This window comes from Opisthorchis viverrini (genome assembly GCF_000715545.1).
Source record: "Opisthorchis viverrini unplaced genomic scaffold opera_v5_342, whole genome shotgun sequence".
Lineage (NCBI taxonomy): Eukaryota > Metazoa > Platyhelminthes > Trematoda > Opisthorchiida > Opisthorchiidae > Opisthorchis > Opisthorchis viverrini.
Genome location: NW_008752002.1, coordinates 364762 through 391055, shown reverse-complemented (window position 1 = coordinate 391055; position 26294 = coordinate 364762). Strand labels below are relative to the sequence as shown.

Genomic DNA, 26294 nt, shown 5'->3' with positions numbered 1-26294 from the left:
AAGTAGACTTTAGGCTTATAAGCCGCGAATTAGCTTGCGACTGATCCATCCCCACTGAACCGACGCATGTTTACAGGCTTTCGTGTAAATCAAGTAAAAAATAAACCGTCCAGCTGTAGCACGCTTTTGGTGCCTACCTGCATGCCGATGGAAGGAGGCACGAGGGCTGGAATACTGCCGGGTTGCGCAAGCCTAGACAGGAGCGGTTGAGATGCTGAGGTTAGGTTCGAACCACGGACCCTCCAGTCCGTAAGCTGGTGCCTCAACTATTGAGCTATACCGCCTGTTTTCAGTGAATGTGGGGCGACACCAGGCTGCTCTCTGTCAGTAGTCAGCCCACCCTGTTCACGTTTTGTCGTGATGAAATATTCCTCAATATGTAGAATACCACTTACACATGCGGCATGTGTAGCTAACCATGCCCGAAAATCTGATTAATTACTAGCTTTGCGGTGAGAGTTCTTTCCCGGTGCCTCTAAAGAACCTACACTTGTTAACAGCTGTCATCATTGTGAGTTAAGTGTTTTTTATTGTCCTGTGACCGTTCCTTGGCCATTTGTTTCAAATTTAGATGACGCTGGGGATTCGGTCCCTCAGCTTGCCACCCGCGTCCGTGAGCATTGTTAGGAATACTTGCCAGGTAACAGCACAGGATCCCTTAGCAGAACCACTTTTGCTCATCAGATCGACACGGGTCATAGGGGAGATACGAATACTGCTTGCAAGGTTATACATGTAGTTTGTCTCCACCCGTCCAACTATAGGCGCGTGTGCTTCGTGGAAACGCTTGAGCTTTCTCAAAGTAGTTTCTCCTCACCGTCACTATGTTCATCGATCGTTCTTGGATTCATATCACTGGCTTAAGTCATCAGCAAGGTACCATATCTGTAATTTAGCGTTGCATCGAACCCACACGATCGTACTTGGCCAATGCGAGTTCTGAACTGCACCTCTATGGGGTGAACAGCTGACCCATCGATAACCACGATACTTCTTGAGATGATGAAAAAATGGCGGGCTAACCAACTTGGTTCGCGAAGAACCTAACAGACTTATTTTAACCATGAAACCTGTAAAATAGACACGATTATATAAGGAGATCTAGTCAGGTTAGCTGAGCGGAAACTACATTTAGGGAGACATTTGGTAAATGCCTAGGGCAACAGGGCAGTCCGTGCATTTCTCACTGACATTAACGACTGAAATGCAGTTAACAGTTGTGTTGGTACTGTGCGGTTGCCTAATCTAATAAGGACGAATGCAACTTGACGTGACGTGTTTGTTTGTTGTGTCACCATACGCTTCGGAAAGGACAGCTCCTAAGCTCAGAAACAAAGCTCGTCACGGATAACCCGTTCTGTGAGTCGGATGGCTAAGTCCTCATAAAACCCATCTTGGCGACCGATTCGGGTTTGAAGCTCACCGCACGGATAGTGGGGAACAAATTCCTCAGTTGGATGCTGAACATTTTTCTGGCTAGCATGAGCAGTCACACCGTGGGAATGACTTGGAAGCACATTTGGACTGATCCGTTATCTAGCTGTCTTACCCGACACTGAACACAGTACCTAACGTCTTTAAACTAGTCTGTTTTTGGGACAACTGTCAGATGGTTCGCCTTTGTACACAAGAGACTTTCGGCTACAGCAGCTTCCCATACTGTAGCCTAAATAGGAGAAACCGCTTTGGGGGGATCTTGAACTCTTCATACTACTTTCGGCTTGAAATCCGCTAATTTTCGCCTCTGGATGTTTGAATCGCCCTTGAAGGCACGCCTATGTGCTGTGTTATGTGGTCTATTATAACGTGTCTGTGGTGAACCAACAGAGTGATGTAAACCGATGCAACCAAGGAAACTGTTATGGGTCTGTTTGTAGGAACGTTTGAGCGAGACTTATCGTTCTTTAGCGCCTCAGGCAGCTTCCTGAGATCGTTCACTTTTGTGCCGACACTTAAACAAAGTGGACTGTAGGCTGTTGAAAAGCTAAGAAGCACCGTACAGCTGTTTCATCCTCATTGAGAATCGTCAGTCGTGCGTATAACACCAAGCTGAAGCAGTTTTGGGCCCGCAGACACACTCGACTTGTAGTTGAATACTAAACCATTCCGTTGCCAGGGTCTGATCAGTGTGATTAACGGGCACTCTGAGGGAATATGGTTCCACTCATCTTTCTTTCACGGGATTCATGCCACATCTCAGGATAACCAGCATTTTTGACAACCCGCATTGTTCAACGATGTAGGTTTCGTTTGAATATTTTTGTCTAAAAATCAATGACTGTTTGAGTTGCGATAGAATTGATGTACACGAATTGGCGTTAGGCTTTGCATGACTGCTAGCAGAGTGGGTCATACAGTGCTCGAAAAGCTCATCGCGTCGAACGAATCGGGCTTCATCGCTACTGCGTGATTAGCACAGAAGTTTCCAATGGGTCGGTTGTGCGGACAACTGTTGTTCATGCATCATCGGCCACACCCGGTGGTACGTTCGATTTGTAAGCCTTAAGGCTAGCAGCACTAGTAACATGAAGCGCATCCAAGACATGCCGTCGGCTCAGTTGGACTAAACAGTGTGGTAGCGTTCGCAATCACAGAATGCTGAATAGGGTTGATGTCTTGTATGTATATGCGCAGGTGCGTACGTCGGAACATTTACGATAGCAACCGCGTAGTCCAATGCCAATCGCAAGACCAAAAGTCTGACTTTATTCGGTTACTTTACTATGGGACATTTGTCTACAGCTTGAAACATTGTTCTGTGTACCTCTCAAGAAAATGAGTATCGCATGGCACTTTTACTCACACACGATTTTCTGCGGAAAACTCAACGATCGATGGAAGTTTGACAGTCGAGTCTGAGAAGTTGCGTTTGAAAATCGAAATTCAGTGGTGCTCGGTGGACGAAAATTCGCTAATCTCAGCGTAAAAGCAACAATCACCCAACTTGTTTGCGGGCCGATGACAGCCACACTCACGAGGTAATGAATAGATGTGTCACGGTCCATCTACATCACATCCATCAGCCTATCAACTCAAATGTAAGTGAAGTGTGGTCACCCTAGAAATGCGTGGATGGTTAAAGTCCTGTTCAGAGATGGTTCATTCAGTCGGCCTATGGTTGGACGGGCGTGAAAATTTTACATTTTTCTATAATACCGGGGCATACAAAAATTGGAAATACCCGCTATTCAACTGTACTTGCTGTATAACCGCAAATGAACTAGCTAAGCAGGGGCAGATACAGAAAGATTTTGCTGGCCTTTGTGAACCAAGTGACCGAAGGCGGGATGACCGCCAAATTCACAAACTTTGCTTAATGAAACCAGTTAGGTCTATCTGCATACACTGTAAACCACGATGAGCGACTCATCCTAGAGAAGGTCTAGTTTTTGTTCTGCTTTTGACGCTGAAGGTATTGAGGACAACTGGTACAGATAACAGATAACATTATGCAGCTCAGAAGTGTCTTTGCTAATCAGTGTAGAAAGCCGAATGTTTGAACAATTTGAAAAACGTTCTAACGTGTCTCAAAACTTCCGACCTATTCAGGTCATTCATTAGTTGATAAAACAGCCCGCATCAGCTTGAAAGTGATAAAGGATGGTGCCGTTATATCGGTAGGTGCTATGACTTGGGCACATCGTAGTGGCCTATGAGGTGACAGTGCTGTTGAAGACGTGTAGATATCATGACTGCTAGTCACGTGGAGACTGGATGTGAAAATATTAGTCACCTGAAGAAATGCCTTAAGGCCGCTTGTTTCATTTGTCGTGGTGATTCTATGATTACATAACACGGGAATCAACAAATCAGATAGAAACATGGAAGCACTCGAACAAACTGCAAGTGGTAAAGCGTCACAAAAGTGCCAACATGACTGATTTTAGTCACGTTCATATATAGTGGATACCTTTTACAGTCGATGAGGAGGAATACCAATGGATCAGAAAAATGTCAGTGACGAATGGCGAGAAGCCTACGATTCAGTCAGACAGTTTATAGGGAGTTTGGTTTTTTCCTTTTTAATGGAGGAGCGCAACATAATCCAACAGACCACAAACGATAGCAAATTATGACGACGATCTCAAAAGAGAACACCCCAATGCATTTCCTTCTGGGAAATTACCGAACTTGATTGAGACGGTGGAAAACAAATTGAGACGAAACTAAATTCTGACAGACACTCACCGGTTCTGGCACTGATGAAACCATTCTCCGGGAGGATGCATCAAAATGGCAATGCACTTTCCTACTTGTCTGGATATACATTGTCGATCGTCACACGAGAATAACTAGTGCCTCTAACACCTCAGATGTTGTACGGTTACGCTACCGCCGTCCATAATGTTGGTCAGTGGTGCAGAAAAGCATTTTTGAGCACTTAATAAGAGGTTAGACGATGGGACAAACCAACCCACGACACATCACTACTTGTCAATCTACTCACATTTACTGGTGTCGTAAGGTTAGACCACATCACCACATTAATTCTCATCTGAACCTGGCAAACCGGCAGAAAAATGATTTCATCGGTCCGAAGCATGGGCACCAACGATAAGCATGCACGTACTGCATTAATGCTGATGCACCAAAGTACCTCAATTCCACATACAGAAGGTTGAAAAGACAACCTAGCTTCTGTCGCTGAAAAAAACCGGAGTCCTAGTTAGCGAGGTGAGGAGAGAGCACACAGGATCTTTTACATCTTTCAATTCTGAAGATTTTCTTTGTTAGATACTTGATATCAGTTTAGGGTGAAAGAACACTTCTATAGGGAGGCAAAAACGTCGTTCGTCCATCTGAAGTGGCTACACTGCGTAATGGAACGTTTAGGAACTTAAATGAGGATAGTCTATTCGTGGATCACTCAGTAGTACTAGCAGGTTTGTTTTACAGCTTCATATCAAATTTATGGACTTAGTTTCCACTGCTGAAATCCATGTCATCCTTTGATACCCGTCCCTCGTTAGTTTCGTTATGGAAGGTTCACCCACGAACGCGGTACCGGAACACACTGCTTTTTTCCGGTGTATTATCCCAACCAGACATTTATCTACAAGTTTACAACAAAAGTGCAACTGTACGGCGAAAATTTGTTGAATATTCGGGCTGATAAAGAAATCTAGTGAAGATGCATGATCAAATATGGTTTCGGTATAAAAATAATGGGGGTAAAAGCGGGCGCAGTGGTTGAAAACCCGTTCATCCTCAGCAGCCCAAACGCCCAAGGTGGAATAGATGCCGCATAGTTGGTCTCCCATGAGGACAGTTCTGTAAAGATGTATTCAGAGTTGATATATTGGTATACTTATAAGTGATAAACACGGTGTTATTAATGAGCGGGCTGGCCGACTTACCCAAGGATGCACCATGGTTCCCATGTTACGAACGATCTGTGGGGAAGTTGAACAAAAGAATACCAGCTAAGGTGTACCGCGCACACAAAACCATCCTATTAATTAAGTGGTGAAATGATACAGTATGTGGTGTGACAAGGAGAGAAGCGTGGAAGAGACCGGTAACCTACCCTCTGCATTTTAGCATGATCAAGAGCAGTTCCAATCATTATTGCAGAACGACAGGCGCGGGAGGCGAGAATTGTGCGCAATCGAGATGGTCGGCAACGACGAGACTGGAGATAAAACGTTCAGCAATAAAGACACTCAGAAATTGCTTCACGCATGGAATAAAAGGGATTGCAGTATCTCAGTTTTTCCAATGAACGAGATAAAGGTAATTTATCAGACATGAGATGTTTCCCATCGACGGATTGTTCGAGCTGGCATAGTTTAGTGGCACCATATTACATATGGATATTTCTGTAAATACAATAGTCTACCCTATGAGAAGACCAGAAGCCGAAAAAAATACTAACTAAAAGCAAACCTTTTCCTATCAAGATGGTTTCTCAATGCGAAACTCTCAAAAAGGAAGAAAACCCATATTGGCGTCAATAAAAGTCCTGTGGGGAACTGCTGCTCATGAACAATCAAAATCGCGAGAAATAATCTTGTGAGAATTCGGTTTGGATGAGATTAGTCTAACGGGAAAGGACAAATTTGCTGGCATGTCTTTCAAAACAGAGCCTGGTTTGTCGCTATTTCTGTGACCCTTAGTATCTGGCCTCAAGCTAGTTACAAAAGCAACTATATTGCCATTGCTATAATAGTGCAATAGCAGTATCCGCAAAGAGGCTTTCAGATCAAACTGGTACCCGGTTTGCAGAAAGTAGTTGGGCTAATATGGAGCAGAGTCACAGTTTGACCTTCGACCTCTAAAGGATATCTGCGCTAATCTTGGAAGACTACAACGAGGTGTATGCGGTCTGCAAATTGTGTAAGTGTCTCCGTAATTACAAGACAACCGATAAAGTGCTTGAGTGACAGAGGATTGTTCTACAAAGTTGCGGTTGCACTTCGTTGGGTTTCTCTACCTCGATGTAACCGCAGTTGTGAGGACAGTTAAGACATCAGGACAGACTAGCATCTATCAAACGCATAGCTGAACACATACCATGTTGCAATCCTCAAACATTAGAGCAATCGCTTCCTAAAGTTTGAAGGCGAACGTATTCTTGCTTCATCTGTGACCGAACATTCACTGTAAACCTGGTAGATCCGAAGGCTCCGTTCCGAATGCTGTTACCCCGTTCAGATGTAACACCCTTTCAATGCTTAGATGCACGAGGGCTGATAATATGTAAGGTTGCCCAAGTCTAGACAGGAGCAATCGAGATGCCGAAGTCGGGTTGGCACCAGGGACCTTGCGGTGAGTGAGTTCGCTGTAACCACTGAGCTATACCGAGATCAGCGAGGATTAATCAATAAAAGTTCACAATATGGTGTTTGGATTTAGAGTGCACACTTCCACGACTGCGATGCAAGCGTATATGCTGCTGCGAAGTCATCGAGTCCGATTACGTAAAACCCCGCTAATTGCCCAGTGATCGGTGGGCAAAGTTACCCGATTAGCAACAACACGAGTAGGCAAGTTATACTGCGTCACCTCTGGTAAAGGATAAATCCGCGTGATGGAAGTGTCACAATAAGTCGAACGAAGTTCGCCAACTCATGCGTTAGAACTTCATAACGAAAGTCAGGCCAACTGCCATCGATCCGTTGGTGGGTATCATCATGGACAATGGAACAACCTTGCTCGTTTGCGTACTAGCAACACCTGAGAAAGCGTATGCAGACGACTGATTACTTTCTGAATTCCACTCAATAGGCCAGGTGGCTGTTCCTATCTAGTGACACAAGCTGACAGTGAAAAATTAGATCAGGAGCGATCGAATGTCGGCACTCAGACAGTGGACACAAGCACGTGTGATAACCTAGGTACCCCCCACTCCACGAGTTTGTGCGACTATGCGCAACCCACTGGGTCGACAGGTTGAGCGATCATGCACGTGGTGTGAGACAACTACACTGCGTTTAGTTGTAAGTAGTTGCGGAATTTGTGAACTCCTTCTCTTGCTATTACCTACATACTTTACATATCAAAAGCACTACGTTCGGATTGATCGAACGTGGCATGCTTCAGCCTGTTTTGTGACGTTTCTTGTCCGTTTGGTACAAGGACCCTACAGGCTCACGGCTAATGTATACTTCTGTTGCCAGAACAAGTCCTGCACTAATGGATGCTCATTCATTCAAAGCCGCAAACTAATGGTTGTCTTTTCTAAGCCATGTTAATTCGAATATCCGAAATTTTTATTTCCGTCACTATTTTACTGATCAGTAAGTTTCCAGATGTAGGACGCTACCGGCGCACAGCTGCCATGAAAGTCAAAGGAAACATGAACGCTGGAATACTGCCAACTTGCCCGAACCTGGACGGTAGAAATCGAGAAGCCAGAATTGGGTTCAAACCAGGGACTCTCCGGTTAGTGGTTTCGCGCCTCAATTATCTGGAGGTATCTGGAGCATTACCGATTGTTGTAGGTGGTTGTGAAATTTGTAGTATTCACATCAATCTCGTTTGAACAGTCATGCTCCTATCGCGGCGTACTTTTCTTCTGAGTCCCAACCAAAGGGCAGAAGCACTGGACTCAAGTTTCGCTCTTATTAGAGCTCATTAGGAGAGCATATCCGTGGCTGTGCCGGCTTTTGAGTCCTATGTCTCTGGCATACGGGGCGAACGTGTTACCACAACTCCACCGGCTCACACTAGAAGCATCTGAATTTTCACATATGTACATGCGAACGTCTTCACGGTTTGGCATGCGATTGGCATGCCCGACGACGACCTAGTAGTGACGATCGATTGATCTGGTTGTCAGGACTTCCCAGCCAGGGGGCGCACGAACGCTCGAAACCCGCTGGACAATTTCTGATTTTGTTGTAGGTGGCAGCGGGACTTGCAGTGTTCACGCTCACTTGACAAATCAGATATCGGAATTTCAAACGCCGGCACAACCAGGGATGATGAGCTCTAATAAGATTGAAACTCAAGTCCAGTGCTCCCCCCTTTGGTGTGGACTCAGCAGAATACGTAGGCCAAAACAGGAAGACTGTTCAGACGAGGGTGACGTGAATTTGGACATTGTTCACCTGACACATTCAGCGGACTTTTGAGAAGGGACCCTCATCAAAAGATGAACTCATACTCATTTTCCGTTTACTTTCCTGATGAATACGGGGGTGGAATATTCGCACAATTCTTCTTATGACGAATTTTTAACATTCCTTCTGTGACACCGCTTGTGCAGTACTCGTGCAAGGTTGTGCAGAAGAACTCCTAAAAATAGAAACCATTGTCCCCTATCTCGCTTGCTTGCTGACGTAAAAAGCATGTTTCGAAGCTGACCATTTAGACCCAACAAGTGCTGTAAGCGCTCTTCCTGTACGTCCCTATTTTCAAGATCTGCTATCCAGTCTGTGCATCTATGTATATTTCTCTAATAAAGCACAAATACGCCAAACGAGCAGTTAGTACAAGCAATGACAGATGAAGGATGTAACATGTACATTATCACACAAATAGTCCTCACTGCCTTTGCGCAACGACCCACACAAATTCCGACAAAAACCTCTATTTGAATAAGTTCCGGTTTCATGCCAACGAACCACCGGTGTTGTTGCCGAAGCTGAGTTCGACGTGAAGTTAAGTCAAAGCAGACACCGTGATGCATTGATAGCTGGGAACCTTCAGAATGACAGGCTGTGTTAATGATGAACATATTGTCTGAAACTTCCATCATCATATCAAAAAATCAACGTGTGGCAGACAATGAGTTTCCGGTATGAAGGATGCACGTGTTCGAAAATTTGTCTACGCAGTTGAGAAATAGATGAGTTTCAATGAACTACAATGAACTGTGTGGACAAGCAAGAACTCATCGATATTCAACAAAAAGGACACCGCAAACTCACACAGCTTTCTGAAAGAACAAACAACATCTCTTCAATGTCTGGAAAAGAGGATGGAAAAAGCATTATCATGAAGCGGATGGAACCAGGTTAGAAGTAGCTAAGGCGAACGAGTGGACTTGTAATCGACTGGTCCCTTATAAACCACGACATCTGTACCATTCGGTCGGCTGTTTTATTCGCGGTATTATCATATAACAGATACGAACTGATAGGTGCCGGCCAAGTGACAAGACAGGGAGTTTTTATAGAAATTCCACCATAGAAGACGTTGGACACTATGTAAAATAAGACTAGATATGGACGTAACAGACTATTCATAAGGTTGCTGAAAATTCTTCGACAGCAACCTTATGAGTAGTGCATTACGTCTATACATGCATCGTGATATCTCGAATATCTTATCAGCTGAAACATGAGACGGCCTGGTGCAGCACATTCAGTCGCTTAGAAACAGCATAAACGAGAGATTCAGCTGGGTTCCCGGTGAGTCTCTCGCAAAAATGTTTTTTGCAAATGAGTGTAATTCGCTAGAGACTAGGGATGGTTACGATCAAGAACAATCTTATCCAGGCCAAAGGCAGACATGTTAAGTGCCCCGTTCCAACCGACCTCTGTTATCTTGCAAGAAAAAACCACTTCAATCCATTCATTTATGTCCATTTTGAAACGCAACCAAACGAAATCCGCCTAAAAGACTTCAACTGAAAGACCATTCAACTTAAACTCACACAGAACACAGCCTTGGCTCTCTATACACGATACATCCAATAGATGATGCCTAGGTGACAAGGATGCATACCTTCCATTGTTCAAAGAATACAACTTTTACATGTTTGTTTGTTGAAACTTGGATGGCTGGTTGACTAAATGGAGATTACTCTTCCAGAAGTAAAAACAAATCAGTCGATCAGACGATGTGATATTGCGTCGACTTTGGAAGCAGGTATTCGAACAAAACGGAAAATATTAGCGTACCTAAATGGAGAAACGCATTCAGTTGAAAACTAATGTGGTTGCGATAGGAGACTGGACTGAATCCTAGCTGAATTTTGTGTTCAAGATATTCTGTACAAAGGTCGCCTCGAGTTCCGGTTGGCACGACATTCAAGTTTATTTCCTTGAAAGAACATACTGAGAAGGGTGGTGAAAACTCGAGCCCACGATCAGCTTCACCCTTCTTTTGGCTCATCAGTTAGGTGCAGGCTTCGAGTTTCCTTCGAGTCATCCTTGTTTCACGTAAACTCAAAGTGTAAGAAATTCGCGAAAAACTTATTCGTTAACAAATTTGGTCTTAACAGGAAACACAACGGAATCCCAGCTGAGTCTTTTATTGATGACATGCTCCGACTGCACAAAGGTCACCTTGGTACGATATCGCATCCTGGTTGCAAGAGTGTACTTCGTCAATTGCATATAATTGGGTGTTTAGGTAGAACATAAGGTTGACGGAAACAAAGAGGGCCCAAAAGGTGAAACCGGTCGTGAACTGTCAATGAGTTTCCAACAGATAATTGGGTTCTAGGTAGAACATAAGGTTGACGGAAACAAAGAGGGCCCAAAAGGTGAAACCGGTCGTGAACTGTCAATGAGTTTCCAGCAGTGTAGTGCTTTAGCGTCAGTGTATAGATTTGGATTTCGTTCCATTAGTTAAACAGTTTAAATAATACATGATTGTGTGAAGGCTATTCCGATTTGTCCGCTACGGAAGGGCAGTAGGCATTACTGATTTTCGGTAACGACTGGACTAGTCTAATATGTATAAATGTTGGACGGACTATATTCAGCACTCTTATAGAGGCGCTAATTCATCATCGTCGTCCGGCTCTGTTGTTACAGAGTTGCGCTTCATGAACAATTCTTGGCTCACAGAAAGTTAACAAACTCTCAAGAGATGATAAGAGAATGAAAATAATTCGGTGTCTTTATACATAGACCTACTACAGACGCTTGAGGTCTACTTTTCACAGAGATCACCTGAACGTCCGAAACAACCTATTGCAGGAGACTCAAATACGGATCATCTCTGGTCAAGCTACTTGATGCAATTGCTTCGCTTCTTCGCCAAGAATAAAGTTAGACATTTTACTGACGCGTGCCGAAACAAGTTTTTGTATACTATTTGGAGATAATTCACCTTCATCCTCTCCTTTAGGGTACACGCCTGTCCTACATACGGACACTCACATTGTTAGATGCGTTTCTCTATATTTTCACCTCATTCTGAATGAAGTGAACAGAAGAATCTTACCAGATAAGCTGGAACCCACCGGTTATACTTCAGGCCTTTACTGGTTTGTTGAGGAGTGTTTCATACTCGTACAAAGGAACTCATGCATGGACCCATTTCTCCTTTGCCGTGTAACACTAGTATATGTCAAATAACCGTTCAAGAGCTCTTCCCTGTCGCTTGTAAAGTACACTGAAAAGTTCTCTTTCTTGGTCCTTTAATCTTGGCTTTCCATCTACAAACATAAGCGATGAATTTTTATCGTCCCCTGACCATAGCAGCTATGTTTTGATTCTATTAATGTACGAAAAGCAAAAGAACACAACTAATGGCGAGGACTAAACCTTTCTGCAGTACAGTCCATCAATCCCACACTGTGCTTGGGCAAATAACCTGATTGACCTACAAGTTTGGCGACCCCGATTCGCAAGTTCATCTTGGCGAATGAGCTTGTTATGGAAAAAATCTTCAACGCCTATAGTGGTGTTTGATACCAAAATGCTCAATTTTCTTGTAGCTCGACGGACAGCTAACTGAAACTTTTTCATTTGGTGTTTTATTGACTTATGCTTTAGTGCACCAACTTTCTAGGTAATTTAACAAATGAGCAACTTTTCCACGCCGTATGTATAGCAAATGGGACCCTGCCGGGACCAAAATGAAAGGTATACAGTCAATCTGAGAAGTGCTCAGTACGACTTACCGGAACGACCGAAAATGTGGTCTTCTAGCATAGGAGTTGCGACAAGTTGAACCTGTCGTCCACAGGGCGCTGTCAGGAGCACAAAAAACTAAATGTGAAGGCTGAGACAACAGCGCAAATAACTGGGTACTGGTATTAGCACCAACAATATAGAAGTGGTATATCCGACCAAAAATGTCGCTGTTAGGGAGTAAGCGGACGACGGGAGAACGTCCAGGAAAAAGAGCTGTTCTGCTATACTGTGATTGTTAGGCGCGCTATTTGGAAACATGCAAACGAAAACCGCAAATCAACAGCTGCCAAAAACCTTTAAGGCATCAAAAGATGCCGTAACACAGACGTGGTTGACTCAGTAGCCTTCAACGTAATAGTCTCGTTTGTCCTGCTGTACTAGGAGCCCTACTGAATGGCCAACTCGAAATTCTGTACCGAGCACCTTGTATGTGCTCAAAAACGAAATAAATGAGATTCCAGAAAGCATATTGAACACTCCGCACGTTGCAGACGCATTTGAAAATGTGCATTGTTGATGACCAGGCTTGGCATTTTCGGCGCGAAAAAAATACCCAACGCACAGAGCACCCAGTAATTAATCACACTATCTGAGATACTAACAAAGTCCTTTCTACATCAAATTGTGCACTGGAGTTTGAGTACCACTGAAGGACTGAACAGTCTCGTTATGTTCAGTCCATTAAGGTGGCCAGAAGAACCTAGAGATAGAAGATTAGTCCAACTCCTAATAAGACTATGAGTTAAGGAGGATTAGGATAAAAAGTCGGTAAAAATTGTTGTAATTTCGCTAAAATAATAAGAGGCATGATGTACAAAACATACCGTTCTCGTCGACCCGAAAAGCGAATCCGTTCTTGGCAAACACATCCAAATTGTTCAGCAGTAATTGTTCCTGTGCGACAGATAGTTCTAGAGCTTGTGGTCTGTTAGCCAAACCCTAATAAGGCTGTGAGTTAAGGAGGATTAGGATAAAAAGTCGGTAAAAATTGTTGTAATTTCGCTAAAATAATAAGAGGCATGATGTACAAAACATACCGTTCTCGTCGACCCGAAAAGCGAATCCGTTCTTGGCAAACACATCCAAATTGTTCAGCAGTAATTGTTCCTGTGCGACAGATAGTTCTAGAGCTTGTGGTCTGGAAATGGAACCAAAAATAAAAGTTCCCACAAACGAAAAACGACATGAGTGCTGTTCGAAATTATTCAGTAGTCCACGAACATTTCGGAAAATCAGATAGATATATGCTCCCAATTACAATTGGATTTTCTTACTTGAACACCAGTTTATACATAGGAGAAACACATTGCTCGTAGTGAGTTGGTGTACACAACCTATGTACAAGGCGTCCACTTGACCAGCCTCAAACAAAAAGCGAAACTGGTGGAGATTGTGAGACATATTCCTCAACGTTACGGAGAAGAGCTTCAATATCCTTGTTATCCGAACGACAACATCAAAGATGCAGCATTTGCGCCACGTGGATTATTATCGACCACAAACTCCACATGCAGACGAGTAACCTACGAAGACATCACTGTTCTCCCTAAGAATGTTATTCTGTGTTCAATGGGGGGGGGGGAAAGTTAATTTGAGTGCATTTAAGGATACAAGAGCTCGCGATAAAAACCACAGGTAAAATATACTCATTTGCAGATAAACTTGGTTCCCAAGGGAGACAGCTGAATCTCTCGTTTACGGTATTCTTCAGCAAAATGTGTTGCATAAAGAGCAACTCATTTTTCAGTCGCTACGATATTCAGGATATTGCAGTATAGTTCCATGAAGAAAAGTACTCATAAAGTTGATGAAAAGCCTTCGACAGCCCACGACCGCTTTCGACCTTCTTGGGGCTTATTAGGTAGGTGCAGTCCCAGAGTTTCTGCCAACCTTATGTTCTACTTGAACCCGAACTGCATTAAATTCGACAAATACATTCACTTGCACGCCAACTTGATTATCACGGGAAGCAGCATTGAATTTCAGTTGAACCTCTCCTTCAACTAGATGTGCTGCACAAAGACTGTGTTATGCATCTGTTAGTTCGGTATTGGGGATGTCAGAGTACATTGTTAAGATTGAACGGGTAGGTGTACTGTCCGAGTTTCGGCAACATTACGTTTTAATTACACGCCAAATCTCACGCAACTGGCGCAGTAAACTTATTTGCAAACTACTTTGGTGTTAATGGGAGACTTGAGTGGATCTCAGTGCCTGTTTGATGAGTCCCGATAAGAGCAAAAGCCGAACCTGGACCGCAGAAAATCTTTCGGCAATCTTATGAAAAATATACTGCAATATCTAAAATAACGTATCAACCGAAGCATGACGCGGCCCGGGTGCATCACACTCAGTTGAAGAACATCAGAAACGAGAGATTCAGCTAGGATTCAGTTGTCCCCTGTTAACCCTGAATCAATTTGCAAATAAGTGCATTTCGCCAGTTGCTTACAATGTGGTGCTCAAGTAGAACGTAGGGTTCACAGAACGTCGAGACTGTGCCTACCTGATGAGCCATAAGGAGGGTAAAACATTTTGTGGGCTATCGAAGGGCAAACTTACAAGTGATGCATTCCGCCAAGAAAACCACGGGCACTCTGTTCGTCAAAGAGACACTGAACTCACCGGAGAACACTGTAGCAGCAGCTAACGGAAACTTTCCAAAGGCACTATAGTTCACTGTACGATAGTATGATGTAGCGGTGGTTGATGCTCTACGAACTTCTATCGTTACACTAAGTTCCAAAGTTGGAAGACGGATGGTTACGAAGAAAGCTAAACAACATACGCACCTGAAATCATAGCGTCCATATATACTGGTGTAGTGGCATCACCTTACATAATGCAGATAATGAGATTCAGGCCGAATTAACAACATCTTGTAAGCCGGGAGGTAAGAACGAGTGTGACATTATAAAAACCGTACATAGTTCAAAAACACAGGGCGACGTTCTAAACTGAAAGGCGAAATGAGGAAATGGTGAGCAGGTTTCCGAGACGATAGGGTGAAGGGAAATTTGAAAGGCTACGTCATTGTGGTCTACCTTCCACGATGGGGGCCGTTTAGGCCTAATTACGCTTGGCCGACCTACCTGCGAAGTGAACTCGATCTGGATTGCATGGCCGGTTATTTGGAACGAAAACACATCGAAATAATTAATAATAATAAAAATTAACCCAAAGCCCTTACTCTTCCTCTCTATCACAGGAATTTTCTTGAAAGAATAAGCGAGATTTTGTGGCAATAAGTGGTACGCCTGCCAATCATGACAAAGAGCATTACTAACTTCAATTTGGATAAATTGGTCGTTGTCCAACATATCACATTTGGGCAAGGTGTGGAAATCAAGCGAAAAAAAGACACTTACGCGACTAATGGTTGACAGGTGAAGCGGTAATTTTCAAACAGTTGTTCGAACCGGTACTTTTCATCACTCGCGTGTTGATCAATAATGAATAAATCTTGTGCGTGGCGAGCCACAATAAAACCCAAATTAAACTGTCCCACAATTTGGAGCTCGTTGAAGGTAGCTTTACTGGAAATAAAAAAGTCGTAAATACTAATATTCGGATAATACGGGAAAACTTCGCAGATGGTTTTCAAAAGCTGCAAAATTGGAAAAGGTGACATCGCAGTGAACTACACCGATAAACAGGATTCGGTGCACCCTGCTTAATCAGCAAGCTCAGGTAAGCTAACGGCTACCAGGCTGTCGCTTTTTGTTAGCGATTTGACAATAAAAGCAGTTGTAGGTGTGTTGCAACTAAGTAACTGTGAGTAATTAAATCGCCGTGAACAATAAACTAATGAATCTGTTGGTCGGAGTAGCAACTCCGGCAGCCAGAAAAACAATGGTCGTTGCTTCCAAAAGAAAGGTAGGATATTAGAAAGACACAAATACAATTGCACGCTCCGTTTTGTCTAACTTGGTATAAATTTCATTGTATACCACCAGATCGTGACAAACAATGCACAAGTAGGCAAACATTATTTGATAAGTTTGAAGTTATATGCACTTTCCAAAGGAAGTCGTGATTGCGTTTCCCATTCATTTAACTCAATTATAGACATGCTGCTTCCTGAAAATCCTATCAGTCTGTCATTACCACAGTACTTACTCGAAGTAAGTAGACAGCTCTGATTCGGCTGTCTCACTTTCTGTAGAACGGAAGCTTCCCAAGGAAAACTCTCCATTTGAAACAAGATCGATGTCATCTAATGGATGTTGGTTTGCAACCTGGGTAACGGGTATGGGATGATTGATTTCCAAGGTTGACCAAGCGGCACGCAAATCAGACATGGAAAAATGCACAGAGGCCTGTTGACGACTGAGTGTTTCAGTCTATGGAAGAGGTGAAAGTAAAACACCGACTCAGAAATCTTTCATTGAGGGAAATAAGCGGGGCTCCTGAAAATCACGATACTCACCGTCGGTAGAAGGTCAACGATTTCGAAGGATTCACCCAAACCAGCTACACTGTTGGCGGACTTCGGTGGAGTTTTACGGGAGGCACACAGGGGTGTTGAGCGCTGATCCGTCAGATCAATTGTAGCGGCTATGAAATGAGACGAAATAGACACAAGTTCTCAAAATGACAAAGTTTACCTCGTTTACCCCATCGGTTGGAATCATCCACAAAAGAAGTTCGCTTGCGATTGCTTACCGAAAGAGTCGGCTAAATGAGTAAATGGAGAGAGAAATAATGCTGAGTACGTGAAGGATTGAGTGATTCATGTTCATTACAAAAGTGGAGCTGGTGAAAAACGATAAAAACCATCTCTAGATTATGTGTATTTAATTGCTCAAGCATCATGTTTTTTTGTTATCCACACAATCTTGTAGCCCTCTTTAGTTGAGAATTTTACTGAGAACCTAAAAAAACGGATTTACGTAATTGTTGCAGCGGAAGTGTCTGCCTCTGAGGAAACTGCCTTTGGTTGGTCCCATGAACCTCCTTTTACCTTTCAAAGAGTCACTTCCGGTGAGTTCACACATGGGGGAACTTTAGTTGGAACGATGGAAATTGATTCTGCATTAGATTTGCAGTACGCTAACACTTGAGCGGGAGGAATAGACCAATTCGTTCTCAAGTCATTTACGATTGGACGTTCCAGTCAAACGCTGCTTATTCCACGACTGACCAGATCAGAAGTTGCATGCGCGACAAAGTTCGAACGAGATCGAGGGAATAGGAATTGTTACACTGAAATTCACAATACTATACAGGAGTGATTAACTTGTCAGCACAAAGGTGACGATCATAGTCTAGCCAATAATACCAAATTCGTTCCGATCAGCGTCCATGCATGAGCAGACCTCTTTCATTTGATCTCAGTTATTTGTAGCCGGTCCAGAAATAAGCGAAAATCACTACAAACAAAACGGCCGATAGGTTATCTATAACACGGAAAAACGGCGGACAGTGGATGCTCTTTAAAAAAATTGAATGATTTTGTTTCCAACTGAATGCCAAGCCATCCGTGATTACGCAGTTGCGATATTCCACCTCCAACGTGAACGGTTCAACAAAGTGATGGAAATAAACGCTCACTATTTCGTTGGCTATCATATATAGTTACATGATCGGTGCCAGCCAGAACCTTGACGATACGGTTTTCTGATGCGGTGGTCTTCAGAGCTACTGTAGATATCGGTCGATGGTGAGAAGCGATGGACAGAAAAATACTTGGATGAGTTTCCCAAATTCAACTGGGTCTTCTGACCCAGCGAAATACCCAAGAAATCACTCTATTTCCTCGATAGCGACTGCTGGTCCTTGGTTGGAACAAATAACGAAGAAAAAACAGAAAACCTTGCTAATGCGGCGCTGTGCTCCACTATTCATCTACGGGGACGTCATATTTTATGACTGTCCCTCCACTGCACCTAAATTTATTCAAAAAATGACGTGCGGGCCACGAAATGATTATAGTTAATTAGTTAGATGTAACGGTCATTGTTTCGAAATTTTCGAACCAAGAAGTCGTTCTGATACTAAACGCAAAAACCAGTGATCTCTCAAAACGCTGAGTCCGAAAGGTTACTCCAATATAGAGGAAGTGAACACTCATAGTTACCGATGATAAGGTGCAGTGCTCTGGTTGACAGTCTGCGGGGATGACGATTACCGACTGGTCCAGAGTATTACAAGATTGTTGGACTGAAGCCAGATGAACGCTAGAGCTTCGGAACAGCGTCTGTATGAGGATGGCCTTGGTCAGCGCCAGCACATAACGTTCATGATGTAGAAGTAGAGTGCGTTTGTCCGGCGTCAAATTGATATCCACCGTACCTGAGCCAGCATCCGTAAAAAAAAACCAGTAAATGAACAGCACTCTCACAAAAAGCGATGCCTCCCACTAGATAATGTATGGTTCCCCCAGGTACATCATACTAATAAAATGTCCATCTGGTTTTTCCGAAGTACAAAAGTCAAGAGAGTACGGCTTTACTCTGTTCTACTCCGAAAATTAATCCAAGACATATAACACCACCACAGCAGATTGACAACTAACTCTGTTGAACTCCGACGTGGTGTGAGGATGATCGACTTGCAAGAGAATAGCAGTAAGCAAAGCCAGAAATGGACTTCGAAGAACATAAGCGTTAGCGCCTCAGAATATTCAGTTAGATGGATAGGAGCCTACAGTAAGAATTCTGCTGGCACCTGTTGCGCTGTTATATGGTTCCATTCAACCAACAACCATGGAAGGCGGGTTCAACTAGCAGTATCCAACTAGCAAGTTTCTTGTATTATTCTGTCAATCACTCTATTGCTAATCTCTTAAAAATGTCAGATAGAAAGTAACAGTATCCTCTGTAGACAGCGACCCGGTGTCTACAGCACATGAAGAGGCCATCGGTAAGAGATATAGCTCCCATACAGAATATTTATTACATCATCAAACACACTTCCTGTTGCACCATTGCAAGCCACTGACAAACGCCTGCGCAGGCTGCGGTTATGAGGTATCGGTGATCAAACATGTTGAGGAACCATGTCTCCCGGCTATATTTCAACACGGCAGGTAACGCGTCATCAAAATACGGCGGCGAGGCGCGTCGACAATGATGTTGTTGCGAATGATAGCTACTGCAACACCCCCAGAAGAAAAATTCTACAGCCAGCCAACAGAGAGCCACATACGGTCTTCAGCCCACCGTTGGCCATGAACAGTGCTCTACTGTGCATAAAAGCAAGATGAGGGCCACTATGATGAATCACCCATAGCTCCCATGCGGAGGGCTGAAAGGACAGAACCCATCTGGGGACTTTAGAGATACACACTGCTGATGACTCTAAAATAAATAAATTGAATAAATTTTAAGTGTCTCCACAACTGATGAATCTTCCACAATTCTCTGCTTCTACATCTATCTGACAACATGCAATAAGGACAGGTCTCAGTTCGCTAGAAAACGGGATAGCAGATGAAAGAGACCAATCAAATGAGGCTATCTTCGATTGTTGAAAATCAACACGATAAGTAAACAGCATCAAGTCGAGGCAGGGAAGTGGCTATAAATACTAGGTCGTTGGAAGGATTGGGTTGTTCGGAATATGTGCCATCGCTGGCGGATTTAGTGGTGATGGAACATGAGTAACCAACGAGTCTAGACAAAATAGCTCTCGAAAATGACTATTGATCGTAGACTTATCGGAAGGGGCAGGCAGAAGTGTCAGAAATGAGTGGACGTTCACGTGGTCTCCCTGTGTCACTATATACTTTTTTATCGTAACAATGCAGTTGCATCTAACCAATAAATTTTGTTCCACTGTGATAGTCTTCTGCACCTTACATATTACAGCTCTGATTACAGCAACTGGATCAGAATATAGTTTATACCTTTCGAAAAGACTGTATGCAATAATGGTGAGACCATAGGTGAGTTTCATTGATCGTCTAGAATAGGAATCACGAAACTGAGGCCCACTTAGTACCAAAGCTGAGCGGTCTACTTTCTCCGCAAAAATAGGTTTTACCAGGCAAGCTAGTGCTTTTTAGAAGAAAGCAAACAGGAAAGTAGTAAGTGGCCTGTTTGAACTAACAAATGGCTAACCAGTAGTTTTGATTGAACAGTAGGTCCTCTGAGGTACTTGTATAACGACAAAGAGGAAGGTGAATGTTAGCATGAATTTTACCACTAGCGTGGTAAATTTTTACACTAGCGTACACGCGAATAGCGTACGTGCACATCCTCGTATGATCACGTATCACGTCACAAATACACAACATGTAATCATACTTAACTCACCGGTTTCGAAAGATTGTTCATTCAGTGTAACTAATCACGTCTGTGATTGGCCTATGCTCTCGATGTCACGATTATTTATGCTATACCGCAGACTCTGTTTTTCTCACCAAGCAGTAAGTTTCAATGTTTTTTTGCCTTCATTTCTTCAGAGAATGCTAGCGTATTTACACCGTTTCCGTGGTTGACACGTTTCGTTGACACCTTCAGATCCATTTCTTCATTCTCTTTCATACTGTGGAACTTTTTCGGTGTTTGAATTTCACTGCTATTTCGAGTTCGTAACTATCATGTGACCGGTCAGGCCACATTTGATGTGGGAATAAGTTTGTTATGCAACCGTTCTGCCCTTAGTAGTACATAAATTTCTGTCTCGTAATCGAAACCACCCCATGGATTCACGCATCCGATAAGGGCTCACAAGGGAGATATAAGACCTCACGATACAATCGAAATGGATGTGACGACTGGAATTGGAAATTAGAACCCTAACTTCAATCGATATTGATATGTTCATCGAGATCGGTAATTGGCTTGCAAAAGTTTCACAAATGGTTGGTATGCTCGAAAAACTTCGTTGGTACTCAATGATGTTTTCTGAGTAAGCTGACGTGTCATGCAACCATCGACACTTTTTGAACCAACTCATGAGGCGAGATTACGAGAGAACCGTATCGGGAAACGATTCGGATGAACCACAGGAATCCGGGTTTGGTTGAAGCTTATAGTGGAGTCGATTCAGTTGCGTGGTGGTTGACAAGGAGACATATGGTTTGAGGACAAACTGCATGCTGTTTAGAAATGTATCGTTACACATTGTACCCTACACTGTGTGGAACCAGTTTGCACGCGGCCTTCACTGTGGAACCAGTCGCCCTCATGATGAGGTTCATCCAATGCCATGAACCTCGTTACAATCAATTTCAAGATTCCACGAAGAAAGTGGTCCTGATTCCGTAGTACTGCCTTATCACTTAATTTCGGTGGCTCACCTCCTGCAAATTTTGAAGTGAAAAAGAAATGCTTCCGGCAGAACACAAAAGGGAGGAGCACACTGTAAGATCTTGTACGATTGCCCAACTAGGGTTCTTGAACCTGGAGAACGAAATTTCACCAGCAATTTGTACAACACCATGAAAATGTTTCAAAGAATAATGGTGTATCTTGAAGCATAGCTGAAATTTGGGAACCTACCCCGAGAGGCTATTGGAGAAGGCAATCTACCAATGAGAAAAGGGTTCAAAGAGCAATTTGAGTAGCCTTTTCAGACTTGGACGGAATACCAGATATTTAAAAGCTTTACAAGATTCAGGAACATAATATGAAAAACATTTCAAGTGAATTGGCTGGTAGCAGGCTGCGATTTAACTTAAAATGACAAACTGCATTTGAGCCGCATGAAGAAACATCTGAGGTAACCTTGAAGGTGAAGATCGATCGAAGCCTACGTTTAGCAGGGCCTGGTATGCTGAAAGGCCCGCAGTTTGAAAGTGCGGTTTGGCTGGCGTGGCTACACCACAGAACGCGAAATCGAAAATTCGGACAAGACAAATATATCGGTTTGACGGTCCAACGGCCGTGATGACAATGAAAAAAATCGTTCAAATCCAGCGCGCTTTCGGTGCCCGGCTGCCACGCAGCCCAAAGCCCAAGCCTAGACGCGAGCAGTGGAGATACCAAGGAAGGGTTCAAACGACGGAACTTCCGGTTAGTAAGTTCACGCCTTATCCGCTGAGCCATCTCGAGCCGAGGCCTTGACGTTACGTACGATACGCGGAATAAAGTGGCAGCCAAGTGAAAAAGAGAGAACAACCATGGCCATCACAGAAACACAGTAAGTCATAATAAACAAATCACCTGCAGAAAGTCTGAAAGCTGAAGCCATGACCTATTGAACTCACCTGTTGGCATCTGCAACATTAAGACGAAAAACGGAAAGGCAGTGGAAGCGTTGGAAGCAGGCATTTGGAGACCGTCGTTAGAAACAGCCAGAGCTTCCTTGGAACATCGTCGCCAGACATCCGTGACCAAGCGAGCAACACGCGGTAATTCGCACGGACGTCCATTTACATAGATGAATTGTCGGTCAGATGTGGAACGAGCACCAGAAGCAGCTCGACCTCTGGAAGAACCAGAGGGTGACGAAGTATCTGCCGACTGGAGTGTCGAGGGTTTCGTAATGAAGCCACTTATGCTGTTGTGCAATGAGAAAGAGTAATATAGCATAGTGCTTTCCCAACTAACATCAAGGTTGCTTGAAGATGCTTAAAGTCATGATATGGGGGAAAGTTTACAGAATAATGGGATAGGTGATGAGGAATAAAGTGGTGGGATGAAACTATCAGACCGCTGTTCCAGAACGGTGGGTGAACAGATCAGAAGAACAGAGATACTCAGTAAGCAAAGAAGGACAAATTTCGGAGACGAAAAATAAGAGCACACCACTAAATAACAACCATCTGAAAAAGCCCAACAATGATGAGCAACGACTGGTTGAAACAGAAGGCTTTTCATCAAACCATGGACAAGGGTGATCGGTACACAGGAACTGGAGATATGAACGGAAACAATCATCCCACCTCTCCATTGGGGCATCAGGTCATCGAAGAAACGGATAATTACGGATTGCGCTACGGTTGTGAATCCGGTCGGCATGCAAATGACCGTGTGTACGAAGGATCGTGTCTCATCACTATGATATGTCTGCTGCACCTCAATGGTATGCATGAACTTCAGAGATTCTCTTTGTCTTAATAAATTCCTCTAGGAGTCCGGAAATGTGCAATAGGCTCTAAAGCTACTCGCACAATTTCCCTCGTAATTGAACTAGATTGTTATGGTTATTAATCAGCTTTAACAACCATCGGAGGCCTGTCACAACCACTATCGATGACAAGGAATTATGGGCGGTTCGGACTAGCAATCCACCCTCCAAAAACACTTCAGCGTCCCTAATTAGTTGGACGTAATGGGGAACCTGGGGTTTTAGAAACTGCTGCTGTATTTTTTTTCTGAGCTGTTCAAACGGTCTAATGCTGAGAGTGGCTAACGGCTCGTGGTCAATGGCGTGTTTCAACATGAGAAGAATTCTCACTGTTATATCTGCCATATCTCATACCCTAAATTTTAGATCAGAAAGCTGTAGCTTTGGGGAAATCACTAAAAATGGATTTGCCTTCACTGGCGTGTTCAACATGAGAAAATTCTCACTGTTATATCTGCCATATCTCATACCCTAAATTTTAGATCAGAAAGCTGTAGCTTTGGGGAAATCACTAAAAATGGATTTGCCTTCCGAATCATACCTTTCCGGTATGCCTTCCAACAAATACCAACAAGACAGAGCAGCCCCCTGAACAAGCAATGCCCTAGAGCCGCTTGTTTGTTTTCAGGGTGGGTAGCGCTACTTGCTGAGAAGACTACAAAACTCACAGTTAAACTGTACCTTCGAAGTGGGTCTCAGCTATTTGTTAAGGATAGGCTTACATTTATTAACGCACTACACCTACCCTAAATGTACACGTGGTATCCTCCCAAAAGGTTTGCCTCAGAGATTCGGATTGCGTGTCAGCTGCAAACGTACCGTTAGTCTGCCACAGAAAAGTGCAACACCTATGCCGACACCAACACGTTAAAGACCTCAGAGACGGTTAGATTGTGTCGGCAGTTTTACGACACTCTGTGCGCCTTTTAGCAGTGGGCTAAGGACTCAGGCACTGTTCTGGTTGCCGTGAATATGAATGGGTAAGTAGGTGGAGTTAGCAGTGCTGAGTCTCAATTGGGTTGTTGTCTACGACTGGAATCGGGACTCACAGACAAGGATGAATGCCCGCTGCAGCTATGTGCTGACCAAAGATTGTTGCTGTGCAGTACTAGCCTCTGAAGCAACCAAAGCCGCTTGACCACATGGCACCCCAGCATAACCTCCAACACAGTCAGACCACATCACCATCAGTTTATTGGTGACGTCAGTCAAGTAATGACTGTCGCTTGTTCTGAAACACCTATGTGAGTTCGGATCACGCGCCTGTTCTTCGATGCTTCTAGTTTGCCTTTTAAGGTGCACGTAAGATGCGCACACATCGCCTGGCTATTGAGAAGCTCTCTGACCCTCATGTAAAGCAAGCCTGTCAAAACTACCTACCGAAATCCCTTTCAGACAAAACGTCTCCTCATGTTGAATCTTACTGGAAGGTACTGTCCGTAACTCTGCTAGATGCTAGGCGCTCCACTTGCCGATTGGTTCAACTAAGTAGGTTTAGGCACTGGATGTCGAGAAACACTGTGAAATTGCTCGACTCTCGGACACGCTTTCCTCCTGATCGAGAGTACAACGCCGTTCGACGAAATGTCAGACTCCAGGAGAAAAAGGGCATTTGCGTGGGTCAAGAAACCTGGTGAATCAAGAGAGCTGAGAAGCTGTGAATGTGCATGAAATGTTTAAGATGACACCCAAAAAGCCTTCGTGAGCGAAATAAACACTGATAAAACCGGGTCGGTTATATGTAAACAAGAAAAGCGCATTAATCGTTGGACTGGACAACTTTGAGACCAACTGAGCTGGCCACCTGTAGTTGCTTAGCAGGATTCTCCACCCGCAACGCGGTCCTAGACAGTGAAATTAGAACCTTATAGGGCTTCGGAAAGCAGAGAATGCCTTTTGTCCCTCAGACGCAGCGAGCTGCTCCCCTTGTTCAAAGATGCGGGTGAAACACCCAGTCTATCTAAATTACCTCCATCCGCCCAAAGAAATGGGGTAATATTGATGGCCATTTTCAAATTCGTGCTCGCATTGAGTGTAGTAGTCGCAGGAATTTCCTGGACTCGTATCCAGACTCTTTGCGTCGTTTTTTATGTCATGTTAGTGAAGAGCGAATACGATGCCCGACAACGGCAAGCAGGATTCTGGACTAGAAGGGCTGTGTGGACCACATCTTCAAGCTCCGTGTGTGTTTGTGCAATGGCGTGGGTGCAGTTGCCCAACAGCCTTGATGTTCCATGAATTCAAACGTGTTTTGCTCAGTCCACCGATTATTTCTTTTTAACAGGCTTGCGAAACAGGGTACGTCCCAAATAAAAAGTCGTTCAGCATCCTCTCGGCGTCTAACTGCCATGCCACCAGAAGGAAGCACGAGGGCTGGGATACTACCAGGGGAAGTCGGAGAGGCAGGCGCAGGTTCAAACCAATGACCTTCCAGCTAGTAAATTTGCGCCCTAACCACCGAGCCATTTCGCCTCATGGCCCAGAAGTTCGTGAATATAATGCACTTTTCGTATTCACATACTTGTTGGCGTGTCAGTGTATGGAAAGCTTCCCAATTCTCTTCCAGTTCGGAGTAGAGGCGGACAGAATTTGACGTGGAAGGATGTTACGAGGGGTTCAAACGCTGTTGGCGCTGTTTGCTTCTGTCCAGGTGCTTGGCTGCAGACATTTAACGATATGGTGGCTAACAGATGTTAGTAGTAGTAGATGTCGTTATGAGTGAATGGGGGTGCATGCACCTCAGGTGTTTGTAATAGGCTACCTCTTGGACCGTCCGTATTCCATTTCTTCCTTCTTTACATTACAAGGCCTAAGTCAACCAAATTGAGATGCAATTTTGGGGTTTCGCGGGATAGGTATGTTTGTTCATAGCCACACCACTCTCGTTTGAACGGCCGTATTCCTGTTCTGGCGTAATTATTCCAGTGAGTCCACACCAAAGGGAAGCACTGGACTCGA

At 43.9% G+C, this 26294-nt stretch overlaps 2 protein-coding genes across 2 annotated transcripts in view; one reads left to right on the top strand and one right to left on the bottom strand.

Annotated features, from left to right (window-relative positions):
• Positions 1–26294, bottom strand: part of T265_10211 (hypothetical protein) — a gene marked incomplete at both ends in the record, with an annotated part of 40212 nt that overhangs the window by 1314 nt on the left and 12604 nt on the right. Inside the window, 12 exons of the mRNA XM_009176516.1 lie at positions 138–266; positions 5358–5393; positions 5528–5632; positions 9375–9412; positions 12305–12373; positions 13355–13455; positions 15686–15853; positions 16437–16660; positions 16747–16874; positions 16925–16994; positions 18397–18611; positions 22474–22766. Coding sequence (XP_009174780.1) covers positions 138–266; positions 5358–5393; positions 5528–5632; positions 9375–9412; positions 12305–12373; positions 13355–13455; positions 15686–15853; positions 16437–16660; positions 16747–16874; positions 16925–16994; positions 18397–18611; positions 22474–22766 — 1576 coding nt within the window. The remainder of the gene's footprint in view (positions 1–137; positions 267–5357; positions 5394–5527; positions 5633–9374; positions 9413–12304; positions 12374–13354; positions 13456–15685; positions 15854–16436; positions 16661–16746; positions 16875–16924; positions 16995–18396; positions 18612–22473; positions 22767–26294) is intronic.
• On the top strand, positions 212–8252 carry T265_10210 (hypothetical protein; the record flags this gene model as incomplete). Its single annotated transcript, XM_009176517.1, has 3 exons — positions 212–249; positions 7741–7943; positions 8035–8252. The coding sequence occupies 3 exons, from the start codon at positions 212–214 to the stop codon at positions 8250–8252; spliced, it is 459 nt and encodes a 152-aa protein (XP_009174781.1).